The sequence below is a fragment of the Ammospiza caudacuta genome, chromosome 21 (genome assembly GCF_027887145.1).
Source record: "Ammospiza caudacuta isolate bAmmCau1 chromosome 21, bAmmCau1.pri, whole genome shotgun sequence".
Taxonomy (NCBI): domain Eukaryota; kingdom Metazoa; phylum Chordata; class Aves; order Passeriformes; family Passerellidae; genus Ammospiza; species Ammospiza caudacuta.
In genome coordinates, this window is record NC_080613.1 from 10,079,173 (window position 1) to 10,100,034 (window position 20,862).

Genomic DNA, 20,862 nt, shown 5'->3' on the forward strand with positions numbered 1-20,862 from the left:
AAGTCCCAGGTACCTTTTAGCCAGAGATAAAACCTTTGCCCGTTTCCGCATCCGTTGGCGAGGGACGGTGTTCCCAACCAGGGAGTTGGGAAGAGTTGTAACCTAGGGGGGAATAATGGACATAAAAACAGTCACAAAACCCCAAAACCAAAAAAAACAACCTGCCAATTCCAACCCTGCTGAGGCATCAACACATTTACCAGCTATTAGAGTGTGAGCAGAGTGAAGAGCTCATGTAAGACCTTGGAGGATTGGAATATCTACTTCAGGATCACTTCCTTTCTATAAAGCAAGGAGAGTATATTTGGATTTTACCAATCAACTACTACAGTGCTAATGGATGGTAGAGGGGAAGAATTCCTAGCTGTGGTTCTCATTCAGGAACACTCTGCATCAGGAAGAGGAGTAAGGCACTGATCTCTGCTCTGGGACAGGGACAGGAGCCAGGGAAGGGCTGGGCTGGGCCAGGGCAGCTCAGGCTGGAGAACAAGAAGAGCACGCAGCCTCAAGCTGCACCAAGGGAAAGTCAGGTTGGATCTCAGTAAAAAGTTTTTCACAGAAAGAGTGATAAAGTTGTGGAATGGCTGCCCAGGGAGGTGGTGGAGTCCCCATCCCTGGGTGTGTTTAACAAAGCCTGGATGTGGCACTGGGGGCCCGGGTTGAGTTGAGGGGCTGGGGCTGGGTTGGACTCCATGATCTTGAAGGTCTCTTCCAACCCAGTGATTCTGTGAATTCTGTGATTTCTGTGAGCTCAGGGCAAGGCTCTGCCCCCAGAGGGTGCTGGCACTGCCCAGGCTGCCCAGGGAATGGGCACGGCCCCGAGGCTGCCAGAGCTCCAGGAGCCTTTGGGCAGCGCTGCCAGGGGTGCCCAGGGTGGGGCTGCTGGGGGGGCTGGGCAGGGACAGGGGCTGGATTTGATGATCCTGATGGGTCCCTTCCCACTGAGGATATTCCAGGATTCTATGTGGCTGTGATGGTGACAAACCAAGGCTTTTCCTTGCATTTCCTAGTTCCCAGGTGCCACCCTCTGGAGAAACACCACAACTGCTACACCAAGCAAGCCCCTCATCAAGTATTTTCAAAACGTTACCCAAAGAGTTCAATCTCCATAAAAAGTTTCTCTCCCAAAAAGAATCTTTAATTAGTTTGGAGGGATTTTTTTTCTTTTAAATAAAATCTTGGTATGTTATAAAAAACCCAGGAAGGGCAACCCCCAGCAGTTTGGGTATAATGTTCTCTGCCTTACTCAGGAAAGGCAAAAAGTAAGGTCTAAAACTCAAACAAAAAACTACCTGAAAGTATTTTCCCATGTGGAATTCTAAGCATTCTTTACTTATGTGAATTCCATATAAACAGCTTGGTTAAAAATTATTCAAATTATGAAGTTGCACATGAAAATCATCAAGAATATTAAAATTATGAAGTTGCACACACAAAATTTCCTCTCATTGAAGGCTTTTTTGGCCAGGTTCTGCTTAAAGGCTGACCTACCACGCAAGATTCAGGGAGCATCCACCTCCTCTACGATGAAACAGCTCCAGAACTGAATATTAAACCCACCACTGTCTAATTATGTCAAAGTGTTTGAATTCACCTCAATGAAGTGTGGGAGGCAGAGGCTGGGGCAGCTCACAGGAGGAAGTGCTCCTCCACACAGGCTGACTAAGGATGGTAACTTCCCTGCACCTTATTTTTCTGCAGATGTTGGTTTGCAGTGGACACCTGGACTTGGCAGCACAGGGAACAGCCAGGACCCTGTGAGGGTGGGCAGGCCCTGGCACAGGGTGCCCAGAGCAGCTGTGGCTGCCCCTGGATCCCTGGCAGTGTCCCAGGACAGGGCTGGGAGCAGCCTGGGACAGTGGGAGGTGTCTCTGCCATGGCAGGGGTGGGATGGGATGAGCTTTAAGGTTCTTTCCAACCCAAACCAGTCTGGGATTCTGAAATATTTAAACAATCATTAACTCCCTACAGGAGTTAGATACTCATTGATTTCTTGCTACCTTCATGGACTGCAAATATTTTTCAAAGAGGAAAGGTGTGACCAGAAAGAGAAGCTGCTGCTGCTGCACCAGCAATGCAGTCAGTGCTGCAGGAGAGCTGGAACAGCCACAACATCCCAGTGACATTTACAGGCTGAAGCCCTGGGCCAGGCTCAGCCAGTCAAGTGATGCAAACTTTACACCTCTCAGCTTTACACTGGATTTCAGCAGGTGCCCTCACCTTCCTCATGATCTTCCTCCCGTAGAACATCACTTTGTCCCTCTTGCGGAACCTGTACTGAGGCACGTGGGGCTGGAGTTGTTCTGCAACAGAAGCAGCACATCAGAAACCCCCTGCACAGCTGGGAGAACACCTGAGCACAGCCTGGGCACTTTGCTGCCTCCAGAACAGCTCCTGTGGGCAGGGTTTGGGATTTAACCACCCTGGGATCCCTCATTGCCCAGCCCTGGCCAGGCCAGGCCCAGGCAGGGCTGCCCTGAGGCGCCACCTCAGCCCCAGAGCAGATAAAGGGCTCCCTAAACACACTGAAGGCTTGGGCAGCTTGAATCTCCTCAAGGAAACCTCTGATTCAATCATTTCTCCATCTGTGACACTGAAATCACAGCAGGGTTGAATTCCTCTGCAGAATTCACAACTGCTCACAGCCCAGAGAAATAAAACCTGCAGGTGCTGCCTGTGACAGCTCTGGGCTCACACCTGGGACAGGGAACCCACACAAGTTCTCCATCCTTTAAAGCTGCTGTCCTGCAAGAACCACACCTCTGCAGCAAACAACTACCACAGAAAATTACTAAAAGACTCAAGATTGATGGAAAAATTGAGTTTAAAACTTACATGGTTATCAAGTACTTACTAGACTGTCTCATTCTTCTGTACACCACAAACACAACAACTGCTATAAGCAACAGTGCAACTGCAGCTCCAATTGCAATTCCAGTCAGCTGGAAGGGGAATTTAAGGAGAAAGAAGTTAATGATTTTCAACTTCAGAAGTTACTACATACTTTTTGAAGGGCTGAAGAACACTCAGCTCAGGGAGATGTCTAAAAGCCAAGCACACTCATAAATACTGAATTTATAATTCAAACATCGCATATGCAAGAAGCTTAAACTGCATCAGTGACCAGTCCTATGATCAGATGGAAAATATTCCATGTTTTCTTCCCAAAGATCTGGGAGCTGATCAACTCAATGTACAGGGTGTGTGTGAGAGCATGGAGGGACAGGACAAGGGGGAATGGCCTCAAGATGGAGGAGGACAGGGATGGATGGGATATTGGGAAATAGGAATTGTTCCCTGTGAGGGCGGGCAGGCCCTGGCACAGGGTGCCCAGAGCAGCTGTGGCTGCCCCTGGATCCCTGGCAGTGCCCAAGGCCAGGCTGGGCAGGGCTGGGAGCACCTGGGACAGTGGGACGTGTCCCTGCCATGGCAGGGGTGGCACTGGATGGGCTTTAGGGTCCCTTTCAGCCCAAACCCTGCTGTGATTCTAAATAACAGCAATTAATTCCTGCCTCATGCACAGTGACAGCAAAGAAACCAACACTCAGAGTTTGGCAGTGGCTCAGCAGAGCTTGTAGAGCTCAGGAGAAGCTGCTGTGGATGCACCCCCAGCCCTCAGCCAGCTGCTGACTGCAGCTCAACTTTACCATGGTGGTCTGGATCCTGTCCTCCACAAACTGCAGGATGGGGGTCCCAGCTCCTGTCACCACAGCCTGGCAAGAAAAAGGAAAGTGAAATTAGTTTTGTGTTGCTAAACCAGGGTCAAACACAGATGAGCACTTTTTTAAATCCCTCTATGTTATTCAGAACAACAAGGATGAGAATGGAATGCAAAGGACTTTATGAGACTGAAAAGAACAAGTCACAAACCAGCATATTAAAGTCGCATAAAAAGCAGATGAAGCACATGAGCTCAGCTGTGCTGTCCTGGGGCCTGTGCCCATCATTGTCACTCAGGAATAAAACCTAGCACTTAAAACTGTCTCAGAAATGACAACCCAAAACTTGAGAGAAAGGAGGGAAAGGTAAAACAATTCTTAGGAACAAGTGAAAACAATGTGAGTACAAGGACAAATACACCCCCCTCTAAGTCTTGAACCTTAAAAGCATTTGAATTAAGCACTACACATAGCTCAGGTCCCATTCCTGCCCCTGGTTCCAGACCTGGATCACAGCTGAACTCAGCTGTGCCACCAAGAGAAAAATGAAGAGCACACCAAGTCACCAAACTGGTCTCTCTAATGGAATTAATTCCAGTTTTACAGCACAAAGGAAACTCCTGCCAGACCAGTCATCCTCACACAGATCCCTGTGCTCACTGCCTTCTCAGGTCTCTTCAGCACTTTAATGTTTATCTTCCCAATATGAGTCAAACTAACTCTGTCACTATTGTTATCAGACTATTACTCATGGGATTGCAGTGAAAAGTCACAAGATTTTGAAAAAAAAATAAAAGCTGAAGATGTGTCAGCAACAGGTAGAACACCTGGTGACACAGAGTTCCTGGTGAAGTCTGCTCTGGTCACTTAATGCATTTATTTCCCCTTGACAGTGTCAGGGACACTGGGACAGGGACAGTTCTGCTGCTCCCCAGGCCTGTATGATCTCAAATAACACCAAAAATAGTAATTGCCAACTGACACTCACATTGCTGCTGCAAGGGGAGAAACAAATCCACGGGGAAAAGAATAAAACACAAACATGCCCAGGCTGGGGCTTCAGTGCAGAAAAGCAACAAGGGGAAGATGAAATTCAGAGCTCCAAGAACCCCTGAGAGGTTTTTGCAAAGTTTTCATGAGTGACAGTGTGATATTGCCCTGCTCAGACCCAGGGGGATCTGTCCCAGCCTGGACAATCCCTGTGGACAAGCAGAGGAAGCAAAGCAGCCAGGCTGAGCTGAGCAGACACCTGAGCTGTGCCAGTGAGTGCAGTGACAGCTCCGGGGCAGGAATGAGGTCACAGCCGAGTCACCAGGGCAGCTCCTCTCTGAGGAGGGCTCTGCTCAGCACCCCAACCCAGGAAACCCTCAAAATTTCCTCTCATTGAAGGCAACACCTGTGGGACCACCCTGCAGGGCCTCCCTGCACGTGAACATGAGCCCAGAGCATGGACTGGCACAAAGAGCTTTGCTGCTTTCTACCTCAGATCTGACCCTTCCAAGGCTGGTTTGCATTTCACAATGGATCTGTCAGGCCCCTTCCCCTCCTCCCTCACAAACCAGACTTGTTTGTGCTGCTGTGCAGACCCAGTAAGTGATCAGCAGGGTTCCTGAATGGCTCAGAAAAGCCCCTGGGCAGAGGCTGGGCTGTGTGATGGAGGAGAGCTCAGGCAGGCCAGATGCAGGGCAGTGTGCTCACAGTGATGTTTAACAGACAAGCTGTGCTTCAGAAGGAAGTGCAGACTCTGTGTGATGGGAGGTGCTGGGGGATCCTCCTTGTGAGGGTCCTGGTGCTTCTCCATCATTTTCCATCACTCCTCACCTGCCTGCAGATTCCTTCATCATTCCCTGAGCACAGAAAGACAAGGGGGCCATTCCCCCTTGTCCTGTCCCTCTGCTTCCTGCTGTCCAGGTTTCCTTAACTCAAGGAAACTCAGGGCTGAGCAGCAACCAGTGCAAACATGCAGCAGCCCCACAAGTGCAGCTCACACCCATCCAGGGTCCAGCACCCAGCGCTGCTGAGAGTCCAGCCACTCCTCACTGCAGTCCAAGGCAAACACTGACACATTCCCTGGGCAGGCAGGGGAGGGAAAGGCTTATCAGCCCTGAAAACAAGGACTGAAAATTGGGATTAGCCCAAACACAAGGCTTCCTCACAGCTCAGAGACACCCATGCCTTGTTTTGACTACAGAACCTGGATTTTCACAAAACGTTGTTAGCTGTGTACAAGTACATTGTGTGTGTTTTTCAGTTGAGAACTATTTCCTCTCATGGGGTTTGTTTTTCACAACTAGGGAAAGCATCATGTGCCTTTTTGGCCTGTGAGTTTCACATGTGTGATTAAAAACAAAAGTAAGAAGTGCAGTTTGCCAGAATTCTGCAATTCCTCCTTCTTTAGGATAAAAATGTATTTAAATGAAGTATTGTATACTAATGTATAAAATACTATATACAATCCTTTATTGTATATAAATGAAGAAATATATATTAATGAAGTATTTAGATCATAGTATTATTAAAACAGTTTAGAATATGAAGCAGAGCATGAATGGTCTGCAAGAAATAAAACACACACAACACACTCAATAAAATGGGACCAATCCTCAAAAGTTTGAAAGGATAAAACTCCCAGCAGGAAAGGCTCTTTCAAAGTAAAAGCACCTAAAGGCATGGTCCCAAAATGCTATCAAATTAGGCACAGCTGCTTTCAGCTTCTGGAAACACTCACAGAGAAATAAATAAGTCCAAAAATAAGAGCAAAGCATATTGTACCTGAAGGCTGGTGTTATTGTCTCCTTCATCCATGTCTGGAGGAGCAGCAGGAGCAAAGACAAAAACAAAGAGAAGACTGAGTTAAGAGATGACCGCAGCTTCCCATGCAAACTCTTGAACAACACAAGAGGAGCAATAACTTTTTAACTTTATCCTCCCTGTGTGCTGAGCAATAAAACCCAGCAGTGAAGCGCTGGGGGCCGGGACTCTCCCGAAGAACCTCCACAGCACGGGGATCCCGGCAGGAGCGCCCCGGGAGCCGCTGCACACCGAGAGAGCTGCGGGAGAGCCCCGTGCCCGGCGGGAGAGCCCCGTGCCCGGCGGGAGAGCCCCGTGCCCGGCGGCACGGCCGGAGCCAGCGCCGGTCCCTACGGAGAGCGAACACCGGGACGGCCCCGCGGGACGGGACAGAGCGGGGACAGCTCGGGGACAACACCGACCCTGCCTGGGGACAGCCCCGGGGACAGTTCGGGGACAGCACTGACCCTGCCTGGTCACGGCCCCGACCCTGCCCGGGGACAGCCCGGAGACAGCTCGGGGACAGCCCGGTGACAGCACCGACCCTGCTCGGGGACAGCCCGGGGACAACAGCCCCGATCCGGCCCGGGCAGGGACCGGCACCGACCGCGGGTCACCCTCATGGGCACCCCCGGCCGGACCCGGGTGCTCTCCCGGCCGGACCCGGGTCACTCTCCCGGCCAGCCCCGGCTCGCTGTCCCGGCTGGACCGGGGTCACTCTCCCGTCCCGGTTCCGCCAGGCTGGAGCTTGGTACAAGGGCTACGAACAAGACAACAACAACAGCAACAACAACAGCAACAACAACAACAACAACAGCAACTCCTCCCGCCGGGCCTGGGGCACCGGCACCGCCGGGGGCACCGCGCGGCTGCACCAGCCCGCCAGGCCCGCGCCCGCCGCCGCGCTCCGGCGATCCCCGGCACCCTCTCACCTGCTCCTTCCCCTGCCATCACCCCGGAGCCGGTCGCGGTGCCGGTCGCGGTGCCGGTGCCAGCCCCGGTCTCTGTCCCTGTCCCCGCCGTTCCCGGTCCCCGGGCCGGGGGCGAAGGGCGCCGAGCGCAGACCCCGCCCGCTGCCGCCAGGGGGCGCGGCCGCGCCAGGCCCCGCCCACCCTCGGGCCGCTCGCTGCTGATTGGCGGGAAAAACCCCCCTGGAGCCGTTCGGCGCGCGGGCAGCACCGGCACTGCTGATTGGCTGGCGCGGCCCGGCCAATGGGAGCGGGCGGTGTTGGGGTGTGCGGAGGCGGGAGCGCCGCGGGGCCGCTCTGGGCCGTGAGGGGAGCCCGGACCCGGCACCGTTCGGGGAGCTCCCGGTGCTCGCAGGGACCGGCTCCGCCTCCGCTGGGCCGCCCGGGTGCTCTCCGGGACTCGCTAATTCCGCAGGGACCGCTCCGGTCTCTCTGAGCTGCCGGCTGCCCTCAGGGACCGGCCCGGCTCACTGAGCCCCCGGTGCCCTCAGGGCCCGGTTCCAGCCCCGCTGAGCCCTCAGGGCCGGGTTCCAGCCCCGCTGAGCCCTCAGGGCCCGGTTCCAGCCCCGCTGAGCCCTCGGTGCCCGGCATGGGGCTGCTGACCCAGCTGGTCCGCGGGCTGGTGCGCGGTGCCGACCGCCTGTCGCCGTTCACCAGCAAGCGCGGCCCGCGGAGCCACAACAAGGGCCGCGGTGCCAAGAAGCTGGGCGTGCTCACCCGCAACAAGAAGTTCCTCCTCGTCAAGGAGATGGTGCCCGAGTTCGTCGTGCCCGACCTGACGGGCTTCAAGCTGCGGCCCTACGTGTCGTACCGCGCCCCCGAGGGCTCCGAGCCGCCCATGACGGCCAAGCAGCTCTTTGACCAGCTGGTGGCTCCGCGCATCGAGAAGGACGTGAAGGACGGCACGTTTGACCCCAACAACCTGGAGAAGTACGGCTTCGAGCCCACGCAGGAGGGCAAGCTCTTCCAGCTCTTCCCCAAGAACTACGTGCGGTAGGGAGCGGGCGGAGATAGCGCCGGGCAACGCGGGACAGGATCCCTCACTGAGCAGCAAAGCAAATCCTTCTGCCTTGTTCTTCTGTGATACCTGATTGAAATCTGCGGTGTGACTGGTGATGCTCTGGGAGACAGCTGTGCCTGGTGAACAGAGCCCTCCCTGGGGTTCTGAGGACGAGGAATCCATGGCGTTTCTAAATAAAAAGTACTGCAAAGTTGAAGAATTAAACTTTAAAAATTAAATTAAGACTGAAACGTTCACTCTGGGAGAAAGGAAGATCAGTGAGCACTTAGTCTGTAATAAGGGCTGACCGATGAGTCCTTAGGGTGGTGTGGGGGGTTCAAACCCCCACATTTTCGGGGCAGGGCTGTGATGGAGTGGGGGTGCTGCAGCCCCAGTGACACAGGGATGAGCCACAGTGGGCTGGCTGGGGATGGGGAAGGCTTTCTAACAGCTTTTCTAACTGAGCTCTGCTTTTTTCCCCTCCTGTGGAGCTGATCAGAACCAGTCCCACACATGTGGCCGTTACTGCCTCGCTGCTGTTGGCAGCCGTGGCCTTTCAGCCCTTCCCTTGGGAGCCTTGGCAGGTGCCTGGAGGGGGATGCAGGGCTGGAGAGCAGCAAATCCTCTGCCCTTTGCTGCCATTTCCAGCGTGCTCTTCACCCCATCGTTTCCCTCACACCCCATGGAAGGAGATCACAGCTGGATCCTCATTGCTCTGAGCAAAGCCAGGCCTGGCCCAATGTGGGATCTCAGCACCTCAGGATGGAGGCGCAGAGTGGCCGAGACCACCCTTGGGGGGCTCGGGAATCCTGGAATGTTGCCAGAAGTGTCTGGTGGCAGGATTTTGATCCTACACAGGAGATGAGACCTGTATGAGGATGGGAGGAATTCACTGGGTGAATGGTGAAGGGATAAGTTAGTTAGAGTGTAAAACACAGGGTTTAGGATTTTGGTACAGGGGGGTCTAAAGAAGTAAGATGGAGGAATTGGGGCGTGTCCTGTCCTTCTTCTTCTTCTTCTTGGCCTCCATCTTCTGTGGTGGTGGTGGCACTTTGGGATTGGTTATTACTAAAAGTGCACCGGTTAATAAGGGTAGAAGGTATTGGGGAAAAATGATAAATATTGTACACGTAACTTCGGGTATAAAGATAAGTGACCGCCCGGGGGCTTGCAGAGTGTGCCCATGGCTGGCTTGCTGTGCAGACCTCTGTCGGGCTGAAAGAAAATCTTTTAGATAAACAATTAATAAACACCGAGACCGAGACAAGATCAGAAGTCTCTCCTCGTGCTTTGAAGCGCCGGCTCTTCAAGGCCATCCCTGGGCCTTTCCAGGCCACCTAAATGAGCCGGGAGGAAACCGTCAGCCCAAAGCCCAAACCGGGCTTGTCCCAGTGGGTGTCACTCTCCAGCCTCGCTGCCCTGGGGCTGTTCCCTGCTCTGACAGGGCAATAAAAGCCATTACAACCTTTCACACAGACACAGGGACACACCCTCGGCTTTCCCAGGAAACTGGCTGTCCGCTCTGCCTCCCAAAGAATCTCCACCCCTGGAGCCCCAGGTGTCCCAGGCCAGGGCAGGAGGTCCTCACAAGGACTGTCAAGTAACTTGATTTTTAAAACTCAACCAGAAAAAGATAAATTGCTTATATCGGCTTTATTTTAGAAACATCCAAAAATAGCTTTTTCTTTAGCAAAAGCTCTTGTTTTCATTACTAATATGAATCTTCATGTAACAGTGCTCCAGAATGTTTGCTAAAATACACATTCACCCTTGAGAAGGGGGTTACAAAGCAGCAAAGTTCTCATCTGCTGCACCTCTTTTAGCTGCAGCACTGTTACACAGAGACCTGTTGCTGGTGTTTCTTTCCCTCCACACAACTCATTCTTTAGGACCCTCAAAGACAAACCGTGCAAGCTAAAGGTTACTGATCTAGTTTAAACTGGTCTTTTGTTTCTAGGAGTAGAGAAATGTTCCAGAAAGGGTTTTGCTGATGTTTCACAGTGAAAAAAGAGAGCTGATGGAGCAACCATGAGAAATCCTGCAGCCATTCCTGGAGGTAGTTAGGGCAATGCTGTTAAGATTTTGGTTTCTGTACTTACTTTAAATTTAAAAAGATGTCAAGAAACACCACTTATACTTTTTGGAGGTTTTGATCTTAAAGCTGTTCACCTTTTATAAACTGAGCTTGACTTTGGACCTAAAGGTGGCTCTGTGGAGAGCAGAAAGAATGAGCTGAATACAGAGAGGCCATGGGGGTGGGTGAGTGGCACTAAAACGTGGTGGGGTCACTACAGGATTTACCTGAGCCAGGGTGTGCTCAGGGAATGATGAAGGAATCTGCAGGCAGGTGAGGAGAGATGGAAAATGATGGAGAAGCACCAGGACCCTCACAAGGAGGATCCCCCAGCACCTCCCATCACACAGAGTCTGCACTTCCTTCTGAAGCACAGCTTGTCTGTTAAACATCACTGTGAGCACACTGCCCTGCATCTGGCCTGCCTGAGCTCTCCTCCATCACACAGCCCAGCCTCTGCCCAGGGGCTTTTCTGAGCCATTCAGGAACCCTGCTGATCACTTACTGGGTCTGCACAGCAGCACAAACAAGTCTGGTTTGTGAGGGAGGAGGGGAAGGGGCCTGACAGATCCATTGTGAAATGCAAACCAGCCTTGGAAGGGTCAGATCTGAGGTACAAAGCAGCAGCCTGTGAGAGGAACTGGGACATGAAGGGAAAAACTAAATAAACCTGTCTGGCCATGACCACAGGCCTCTGAGCAAAGGCTTCCCTCTGTGCTGAAAATAAAACATCAGGAATTCCATCAGTGTTGGCCCTGAAGGACTCCCAGGCTCAGCAGTGAGATGGGAAAGCCCAGCAGAAGTCAGGGCATTGAGTTCAGCTCTCACTCTCAGTTCAGTTTTCCCCCTCTTCCATTGGGACTGGTCAATGCAGGCTTCCAGCTGTTCCTTTGGATGGAGATCTGGGACTTGGCACATCTGGAGGGGTCACCAGGCTCATCTCCCACTTCCAGACATGGAGGATGTTGTCATAGAAAGAACAAGTGGCCACAATGCTCATTTCCTTGGGGCTGTCTGGAGACCTGGCTGGGTCACAGCCTCTGTCCAGCCCCATTCCATTGGCTCTCTTGGCTCCTGAGTCAGAGCCACTGGCTGACCCAGGATCTGCCCCTTGGGCAGCCAAATCTAAACCTCCCTTTAAACCAGAGCCCCTGAGCAGTCCAGCATCCCCAGCCAGCTTTGGCAATGCCCCTGTGGGTGCCACAGCAGGGCTTTCACTCTCCTCATCCAGGATTACATCAAAAGTAGCTGTGGGAGACTCATAAATTATCTTCAGGTTCTGGACCTGCAAACTGAGCCTCTCATCTCCTTGCCCTGTTGCTGCCACGAGCTCCTCCTGAGGCTGGCACGCAGCAGCAAGGTCCTGGCTGGCAGGCAAGGAATCCCTTGGACACAGCCTTGACCAGTCAGCCCCATAGGCCAAGGAATTGTGCAGGACATAGGATGACAGGATGATACACTCCTCTGTGTTTTCAGCTTGAAAAAGAAGAAAAAAGATAAGTGAAATTACTTAGAAATCAAGTTGTGGGTTGTGGCAGAGTGCTCAGCAGCCACTCCAGCACTGGCTGTGTCTCATGGGAAGAGTTCTCTGGTTATTCCCTTTTTCACCACTGAGTGAAGCAGGAGGAATGAGGTACTGAACATTTTTCAGCCATCTCTTAATGGTTCCTCCTGGGTCAGTAGCAGAGGAGAAGAGGGTTTAACATGCATGAGATTAAAGGGCATCACTATTCAAAGTGCCTACAAAGGCTCAAAACAGACCAGACTGGTCACACCACAACCTCCACTGAGCCATGAACACACCTGGGGGATTGCCAGGTTCTGGTTATTAACACACTGCAGATGTTCTTCCTGTCAGCTTGCAGCATCTGACCCTCACAGTGAGTTCCTTCCTCCCCCACACAGAAATGCCATCCTCATTTCCTAAGCTGTTGGTCTGCCCAAGGTCTGGAGATCCCAGGAACCCAACCATCCTCTGTCAGACTGCATTTGTGATGTGAATGCAAACAGCTTTTCCACCGTGAAGTACCTCATCATTCACATGAAGGGCTTATTGATGTTATTCTGGATTAACCAGGCTGCAGAGCACTTCCTTCCTGAGGCAGTAACTGACTCCCCTGCAGGTCAGGGACTCCTGCTAACAGGCAAGCACCACCTGACAGTCAGAACCTCTCTGAACCATCACAATGCACACAAACCCAGAGTGGCTGTGCCCTCACACCAAACACAAAGGCTTTCCTCCATGAAAAAAAAGTTACAAGACATTTAGACACAAACAGACAGTGACAGGGCCTTGGCACAACCAAGCAGGCCAAGAGAGTGCCCAGATGTGGAAAAGCTGGAAGTTCCCTCAAACTGGAACAGAACCTATGGCTGTTAACACCATCTCAGACATTCCAGCAGGAGCTGGAGCTCCCCATGACCCTGGGGGCAGCAAAGGAGCACAGCAGCACCTCTGCTCCCCAGAGCAGCCCTGCAGCACCTCTGTCCCCAGACACTCACCCAGGCTCCCACGGCAGTCCAGGATCTTGAAGCCGCTCTGCATGCAGGCTGCCAGGAGCACAAAGTCACACGTGGGGTGCCACTTCAGCCTCCACACCCCCCCTTCCACGTGGGTGTCAGCCAGAGGCTGCCTCATGTTCCTGGTGTCCCACAGCAGCACGTGCTCATCATAGCTGGGGACACAACACCAACAGGCAGAAAAGCACAGCCAGGTCAGGGCACAGAACAGAGGTAGGAAAGGCCACATGCTCTGCACCACATGGAGTTTCTGCAGAGGCAGCAGCACAACCAGGGCTGGCACACCAGGGGAGAGCTGGAAGGGACTCACCTGCCTGTGGCCAGGAGATTCTCCCGGTGGGGACTGCACTGGATGCTGCACACACCCATGGAATGTCTGCAGGGGGAAGAGACAGCACTTGGAGAAGGGCTTCTTCCTTGAATTTAAAGGATTTTCAGTCCACATTATTTCATCAAGGTGTCTCAGGAGAGGTAAGCTCTAAATTTCAGTCCAGTGACCTACCCAAGCAGAGTTTCATCTACAGAGTCCATCAGCCCTCCCAGGGACAAAACTCCTACTCACACCATCTCTCAGCACAAGTATTTTCTAGTAATATTTACCCCATAAACTGCTGCTCAAAGGCCCTAAGAATTCCAGCAGAACAACTCCATTCCCAGGAAACTTTACTCCTAAAATTAGTATTTCCATAACAATAGTCCCCAGTGTAATTTAAGTTTACATACAGAATTCCACTGGAGAGCTGTGTATATTGTTTTAACCATTTTTTTTTTTTAATAAGATAGAAAAGAGATCACTTCAAACAACTAAACAGTGGAGAAAAAAAATTTTCTAAAACACATTCCATTATATCCAAATTTAACACACACAAAAATTGCCAAAATAAAAGTGTACATCAGGATCATCCTTTTTTAGAAAGAAACTACCACCTTCTTCACATGTGGACGTCAGCACTTGGTTTAATGTGTTAAAGGACAAAGAGAAGAAAGTTTCTTTCATCAGAACAACTTAAGGTTGAAACAAATAGATGCCTCCATTTCCCAAGGGAGGCAGAACCAGGACCCACTATCACTGCACATGTCCGAATTCAGTGGCTTGGCCAGGGGCAGGGCAGCAGCGAGTGTTCCCACCCCACTGCTGCAGGGCTGGGCATGGACAGGTCTCACTCACCTCCTGCTGGTGAAGACTGGAGCCTCCGGACTGCACCTGGTGTCCCAGCCCTTGAGCAGGCTGTCATCCCCTCCTGCCCAGGGACAAAACACTGTGACCCTCAGCACCAGCCCTGAGCACGGGGCAAAGCAGTGCCAGGGGGCTGCAGCTCCTCCCGAGGGGCAGCTCCCATCTCTGCTCTGGGACAGGGACAGGAGCCAGGGCACGGCTGGGGCTGGGCCAGGGCAGCTCAGGCTGGAGCTCAGGGCAAGGCTCTGCCCCCAGAGGGTGCTGGCACTGCCCAGGCTGCCCAGGGAATGGGCACGGCCCCGAGGCTGCCAGAGCTCCAGGAGCCTTTGGGCAGCGCTGCCAGGGGTGCCCAGGGTGGGGCTGCTGGGGGGGCTGGGTTGGATTGATGATCCTGGTGGTCCCTTCCTGCTCAGGGCGGTCTGTGACACAGAGCTGATGCTTTCCAGCCCTGGGATCTCTCAGAATTTAAGAGACACACAAAAAAATCACATCAGGCTCCCAATGCTCATCGCCACAGAAAACACAAGTGGTGGCAATATGGTGGTAGCCTCCTCTTTGGTAAGAAAAATAACAGAAGTCATAAAGACTGGACTCAAAGAGCTCTCTGGCTCTTAGCATACTGCAGGAGGATATAATCTTTTTCACCAATAGTCACCCAAAATACAGTTTTCAGAGTACAGCTTCCAACCCCTTTCCACCATCAAGAAAAGAAGCCTTTCACCCCTAATCAGAGGACCCAGCTCTGCCAAGGGGTGATGCAAGCAGCTCACCCAACCCTGGCAAGTAAAACCCAAAGGAACACATCCCCAAACAAGGGGCCCCTCCCCAACAGCCCCCAAGGGGATTCCCAGCCCATACAGACCTGAATACACAATATCAATGTCCCAGTAATTAAAAGCAGCAATCCAGGCCTCAAATTTGTGAGCTTCCCACTGGTTCAGGACATGCACAGAAGGAGCAGATTCATCTATGGAGAAAAGATTCAGCTTCCCCTCTGAATCACTGCTGATCACTCTTAAAGGACATCCACTACAGCAGGGTACACAAAAAACATTGGGAATTACTGCCACAATCAAATATTTCAATTCAAATAAACACTGGCAGAGACTGGCAGCATGGTGCCAGCAATGACACATTCATACAATTCTTTCCAGCTTCATCTTAAAATCACCTGCCCCAGTTTCTGCCACTCCCTGCTCTCACAGGGAGCAACCACTCACACCCAGGTCAGGGAAAGAACCACTACTGGCTCTCATCTTTCTCAGAGATGCAGACTTCTTACATGGTTCACAGTACATCAATAAACAAATTCCATGTGAAGAGGGTTCTTTTTTTTTTTTTTTTCCTCCAAGTCAGACTGACAATGCCCTTTCAGAGCCTCTTCCCTCTTCTGGAGTACAAAGAGATGTTTTATTTCTTTGCTATCACTGAAAGCCAAAGCTGATCCTGACCTTTCCTGCTCTCTTCCTGTGCCACAGTACAGTTACAGTTTCTAGACACAATGACCTTGGAGCACTGGCAAATGTTTTGCAATTCCCAGAGCACAGATTTTCTGCCATTCCCTGACATGAGCTAGGTCCCTTCTGTTTGGTTACCTGCAACTGCAGGCACTGCTTTGGTGGCCTGGGGCTTCTTTCCAGTTCTGTATCAAATTATTCAACCACACTCCCAAAATTTGAATCTCCCAAATTGCCACATAAGAGATACAGGGCCACCCCCTTCCTGCAGAGATGTGAACAATGGACATTTGGCTTCTAGGAGAAGTTACTGTTCTCTCAAGTGACAACAATGACAGGTTTAAAGGGGCATTTCATCATGGCAACAATCATTTATCATGAAGGACAGAGACAAAATAAAGGAGGAATGTAAGAAGGAAGTCTAACTGGCAATTCTACTTACTCATTAACACATTAACACACACAGAAATGGCTTTAATTAGCAAATTTGCCCTACAGCATTAAGCAATGACTGCCTGATCCCCCAGGTTTCCAGCCTCACACCCAAGGCACCACTCTGCACCTACAGAATACATGAACCCCTCCCCCCCTTCAAGGTACAGCTAGTTCAGCTCATTTCACACAGCAATGCCATTTCTGAAATCTCATGTATGAGCAGTTGAGAGAAGAAGGAGCCACTTCCACACCAATTCTCTCCTGTTTCTCACTAACCCATGATTAAACTTCCTACATGCGCTATTATTAGCAGTTCTTAAGGATAACTCCACACTAAAATTTCAGCTGTTCTTCATTTGCATCCCATTCTGGTCCTTCCTTTTAACAAAGGCAGCAGAGGACACATCCCTGACTCACCTGCTGCCATTCCCCAAAGCACAACCTCCCATTTGTTGTTGGATTAGTCTCTGCTCCTGTTCCAGTGGCCACACTGTTTGTGTTCTTGTTACCCTTACTCTGGAAAGAGCAACTTCTAGAGCAGGGCCAGGGAGCCAGCTGGGATCCAGAAAGTCAAAACCACTAAAGACTGCTTCATCCAAGCCCTCAACTTCTCCTGAAGCTGTCCCCCACACCCTGGGTGCAGCCCCAGCCTCCCTCTCCCATCCTCACCACTGCTCTCGTCCAGTGGACCAGTCCAAGGACAGGGCCAGGCGCTGTGCCCCGAGATCCACCCTGAAGCGTGGCTCCAACATGCAGCTGTTCTTCTACTGGAAACAAAAGCACTGCATTAAGACAGCAGGCACATAATGACAAGTGCACTGCTTCCCAGAGCAGGTTTTCCACAGACTGATGAGCAAATGAGGGTCCCACAGTAAAGAAGCAATGAAATGTGCCACAGCACTGTACAATCATCCAGTGCTGGCTGAGGGGCAAACGTGCACACACAGGATCCCACCCTTCTGCTGCTCATCTCCCACCAAACCCCCCTTAAACTCTGCTGCTTCTCAGGAAGCAATGAAGTGCAGCAGAAGTGGTGACCTGACTGCTGAATTCCCTTACACTCTGTGAGAGTGGCTCTGATCACCCTCTTCTCTCACCCCACTCCAAAAATCCTCCCTGTTTTTACCAGCTTTGCACTTTCTGATGTTTCCCAGTCAGGCCATACTTGTTTCCAGGGTTTGCTTGTTCCCTCTTCCTGCCTCCCCTCCCTGACTTGCAGATGGGTAGAGCCCAGCCCAGCTCTCTGGCACCATGAACAAGTTCATAGAATTTATGACAAACATTATCAGAGGACAAAAGAAGTATTTAAAAAGCTAAGCATGCTGAGGAAGCCATGGAAACCAGCTTTCCTGCAAGCCTATACACACTACCAGTAAATGCAGAGATGTAGCAAACATGGCTTAAAACAGCTTCAGCAGCAGCAGGCACTGCATCCACCCACCTCACTTCCAGTCAGGTGGAAAAATTCCACAGCACCTGTGGAGTTTGCAATGCCAGCCATGGGATGTTCTGCAACAGGAATGTGGCACCTAAAAGATCAAGTTAAACAAGTCTCCAATGTCCATCTTTCTCGTATTTTAGGAATAGAGCAAAGCCATAACTTTCATTCCAACATGCACAAGGAGAAGGTACGTAACTAAAAAAAAATCTTACATTAAGAAAATCTAAGGCTCCTCAAGTTCCCACACACCTGCAAGGAGAGGATTCTGTACAAGGGAGATCTACTATATGTTATTATATAAATAAATGAGGTACAAAGTCATGACGAGTCCAGTAAGCAGAAAGTATAAAAGAGAAACAAGGCAGTCTTTGCTCATTGGAACAAACTGGAAAGTATTTCCTTCTGAGAAGTCAGGAACTGTTCCATTAGTAACTATTGCTGTTGCTGCCATGCCAAAAAAGGATCCCGGGAGGAGCAGAGCGTGCTGTGGCGGCACCGAGCCTGGCCGGGCCAGAGTTACCATTTGATGTCCAGGATGGCGGCCGTGTCGATGCGCTGGATCTCGGTCAGAGGGATGTAGGGCTGCTCCTCGTTGTAGTGGTACAGGTAGAGCCGCCCCGTCCGGTCACAGGCCCCGCTGCTCCCCCGGGAATTGCTCTGTGGCAAAAACACGGGAAAGAACGGGGCAAGCTCAGCCGCGCTTCTGCCTCCTTCCTGGAGATCCTGCTCGGAGCGAGGGCAGGGCTGAGGCTGCCTCTTGTGCAGTCCCAGCCTCGGGGAATGAAAGGAGAGAAGGGATGACGGGAGGCAGCCACGCTCACCGGAGAGGCCCCTCTGACCCCCTCGAGCCGCCCCAGCTGGGACAAGGCACGGCCCCGCGGCGGGGAAGGGCAGAACCGGGGACGGGGATGCGGGGCCGGGCGGGGACCTGGGTTCGCCCTGCTGCGGTGTCGGCCAGCGATGGGGCCGGGGCTCTTCCCAGAGCGGTACTGGGCAGAGGCGGGGATGGGGCCGGGGCTCTCCCCGGAGAGGTACTGGGCAGAGACGGGGATGGGGCCGGGGCTGGCCCCGGAGAGGTACTGGGCAGAGACGGGGATGGGGCCGGGGCTGGCCCCGGAGCGGTAGCGGGCAGAGGCGGGGATGGGGCCGGGGCTGGCACCGGAGCGGTACCGGGCAGAGACGGGGATGGGAGTTCGCCCTGGAACGGCACCGGGCGGGGATGGGGACGCGGGCTCGCCCCGGAGCGGGGCCGGGGCCGGGCTCACCTGCTCGGGCGGGCGCAGGTGGTAGGTGCCGCAGGCCAGGATGCTGTGCCAGCCCTCCACCGGGCACCACTCCACGGCGTCCGCGCTGAACTCCGTGTCCACCACCTGCAGCGTGCGCGTCCTGCACGGCGCGGCCATCGCGGCCGGGCCCTGCTGCGCCGCCGGGGCGGCTCCCGGGAGGCTCCGGGGAGGCGGGGCCGGCCCCGTCTGCTTCCCGGTCAGGGCGGGCCCGGGGCGGAGCTGCCCCTGGAGCCGCCTCTTCCCCCGGCCGGGCTGTTCTCACACGCGGGGCTCCGGCTGGGGTACGGGGACTCTTCTCGCCTGCCCGAGCTCCCGCCCGATGCGTCCTTGCCGAGGGAAGGGGCTGCGGCTCCAGCGCCCCCCCGGGAGGGATCCCTGCCCTGAACCCGGCAGCCGCTCACGAGGGAAATCCGGGATCAGCCTTTCCTCGCCATCCCCCAGCCCGGCCCTTCCCGAGCACACCCGGGCTGGTGCCGCTGTTCCGGGGCTCGGAGCGCTCCTGGGCGCTGCCCTGAGCCTTTCCCTCTCCCCTCGGTCCTTTCCCTCTCCCCTCGGTCCTGTCGCCGGCTCAGGGCGGGTCCCGCAGCTCGGATGCGCCCGCTGCCGTTCCCAGCGCGGTGCCGCTCCCTGCGCTCTCCCGGAGCCTGCATTGCCGCTGCTCCCTGGCCGAAGCCCTGCAGACCCAAAGGTCTCGTTCCTGAGTGAAATCAGCCCAGGCCGGGCCGTTTGCTGCTTTCCGATAACCAACCCTACATTTATTGACACTGAATTTCATCTCCCACTGTCTCATAGCATCCTTCTGCAGTTCACTCAGCCTTTATTATCATTACACTGAATAATATCATCAGTGGATTTGTCAGTTTCATTATACATTACCTTTTTGCTATTTTTTTAATATACTGGACATCCAGCTCTTTACTTCCCACCACCATAAAAACCCTCCCTTCTACTCTTCCTTTCCTGTCTTTTACACAGTTGTCTTTGTGACATTTCCCTTTTTGACCAGCAGCTTTTCTTCCTTAAGTGCCTTGAGCAAAGTCATCATTAAATGCAGTTCAAACTGCCCCAACCAAATCCCTGCTTGTATGATGCCTGGAATTGAAGCAATCCCAGTAAAGTTTTGAAGCTGATTTCCCTGTACAGAACCCACAGTGACTCCTCCTCGGTATTCAGCCATTGGTGCTGCATCACAGCATCCATGAATTCACCAAGTGCAGGTGTCTGTAGTTTGAAATTCCTTCCAGAAGCTGCTGTGCCATTTGCTGTGCCATTGTACCAAGGGAGAGGTCGCCATCCCAGCTGGGAGCTCGGCTAGTTGGTCCCTGAGCTCCCTCGGAGCCGTAGGTGGCACCGTCTGCTCCTGGCCGCTTGCTGCTGCTCAGTTCAGCTGAACTTCCATCTCTCCTGCCAGCACTCCTGCTCCGAGCAGATTCCCCGTGGAGCTCTCCATATGGAGTATTCCTGTGTGAACTCCACCAGCTCTTTCACAGGGAACACACATGCAAACAAGTCACTGGATTTTCTTCTGCTAAAGCTTTCATCCTCAGGTCAGCCCTTCCCTTTGCTGTGCATCAGTCTCTGCTGACTCCAGCAGTCCCCCTGCTCCTGATTTTTTCAAAACCACTCATACAAGTTTTATGACTTGAACATTCCTTATATTCATTTTTCTTTGCATTATTTTGCCGGGTTGGTTTGCTTCTTTGCTTGTTCTACATTTCGCCTGCCAAATGTTATTCTTTCCATCTCTTACATTTGGACGCAAGTTCAGTTTACCAAGGATTTCTTCTTACTCTGAGTATCCCACATGCTCCTGTTTAATCACACCAGCCTCCTTTTGCTCTCAGTGCTGTTTTGCTGGGTGGTGAAGCTTTGCTCCTGGCCCATGTGGTGTCTTACACCATCTCCATGCCTCCATAAGCATTTTCAGTCTTTCAGCTGCTCCTTTTACCACGAGTTTCATTTAAAATTAAGTCACAAAGGAAAACTAAGACCATAACCAGATGGTGTTTTCAAGGTCCCAGTATCAGAACACCAAGACCTACAATCCACCATATT

General features: G+C 52.6%; 3 protein-coding genes across 4 annotated transcripts in view; 1 reads left to right on the top strand and 2 right to left on the bottom strand.

Moving 5' to 3' along the window:
- Positions 1-7,456, bottom strand: part of PNPLA7 (patatin like phospholipase domain containing 7) — a 135,761-nt gene extending 128,305 nt beyond the window's left edge. For both annotated transcript variants that reach the window (XM_058818113.1, XM_058818112.1), the window contains exons 1-6: positions 7,382-7,456; positions 6,432-6,466; positions 3,648-3,713; positions 2,855-2,942; positions 2,221-2,303; positions 14-102 (exon numbers count right to left, since the gene is read on the bottom strand). In XM_058818113.1, coding sequence (XP_058674096.1) covers positions 14-102; positions 2,221-2,303; positions 2,855-2,942; positions 3,648-3,713; positions 6,432-6,466; positions 7,382-7,400 — 380 coding nt within the window. In that variant the 5' untranslated portion in view covers positions 7,401-7,456. The remainder of the gene's footprint in view (positions 1-13; positions 103-2,220; positions 2,304-2,854; positions 2,943-3,647; positions 3,714-6,431; positions 6,467-7,381) is intronic.
- A 229-nt stretch (positions 7,457-7,685) lies between these two features.
- On the top strand, positions 7,686-8,656 carry MRPL41 (mitochondrial ribosomal protein L41). The gene has a single exon (XM_058818344.1). The coding sequence runs from the start codon at positions 8,007-8,009 to the stop codon at positions 8,412-8,414; it is 408 nt and encodes a 135-aa protein (XP_058674327.1). The 5' UTR covers positions 7,686-8,006; the 3' UTR covers positions 8,415-8,656.
- A 1,418-nt stretch (positions 8,657-10,074) lies between these two features.
- On the bottom strand, positions 10,075-18,959 carry DPH7 (diphthamide biosynthesis 7). Its single transcript, XM_058818285.1, has 9 exons — positions 18,787-18,959; positions 18,042-18,178; positions 17,522-17,609; positions 16,750-16,844; positions 15,051-15,217; positions 14,180-14,252; positions 13,322-13,387; positions 12,994-13,166; positions 10,075-11,967 (listed from the first exon to the last, which is right to left on the bottom strand). Exons 1-9 carry the CDS (start codon positions 18,922-18,924, stop codon positions 11,357-11,359), a joined length of 1,548 nt encoding a protein of 515 aa, XP_058674268.1. The 5' UTR covers positions 18,925-18,959; the 3' UTR covers positions 10,075-11,356.
- Between the last annotated feature and the right edge of the window lie 1,903 nt (positions 18,960-20,862).

What these genes read in the sequence shown, in the direction of transcription:
- MRPL41 (XM_058818344.1), top strand. Translation starts at nt 8,007, where the DNA reads ATGGGGCTGCTGACCCAGCTGGTCCGCGGGCTGGTGCGCGGTGCCGAC.
- DPH7 (XM_058818285.1), bottom strand. Translation starts at nt 18,924, where the DNA reads ATGGCCGCGCCGTGCAGGACGCGCACGCTGCAGGTGGTGGACACGGAG. An exon ending in ACCTGCGCCCGCCCGAGCAG is followed by an intron (nt 18,179 to 18,786) that starts GTGAGCCCGGCC and finishes TTTTTGCCACAG; the next exon opens with AGCAATTCCCGGGGGAGCAG. An exon ending in AATCTCCTGGCCACAGGCAG is followed by an intron (nt 13,167 to 13,321) that starts GTGAGTCCCTTC and finishes TTGTGTCCCCAG; the next exon opens with CTATGATGAGCACGTGCTGC.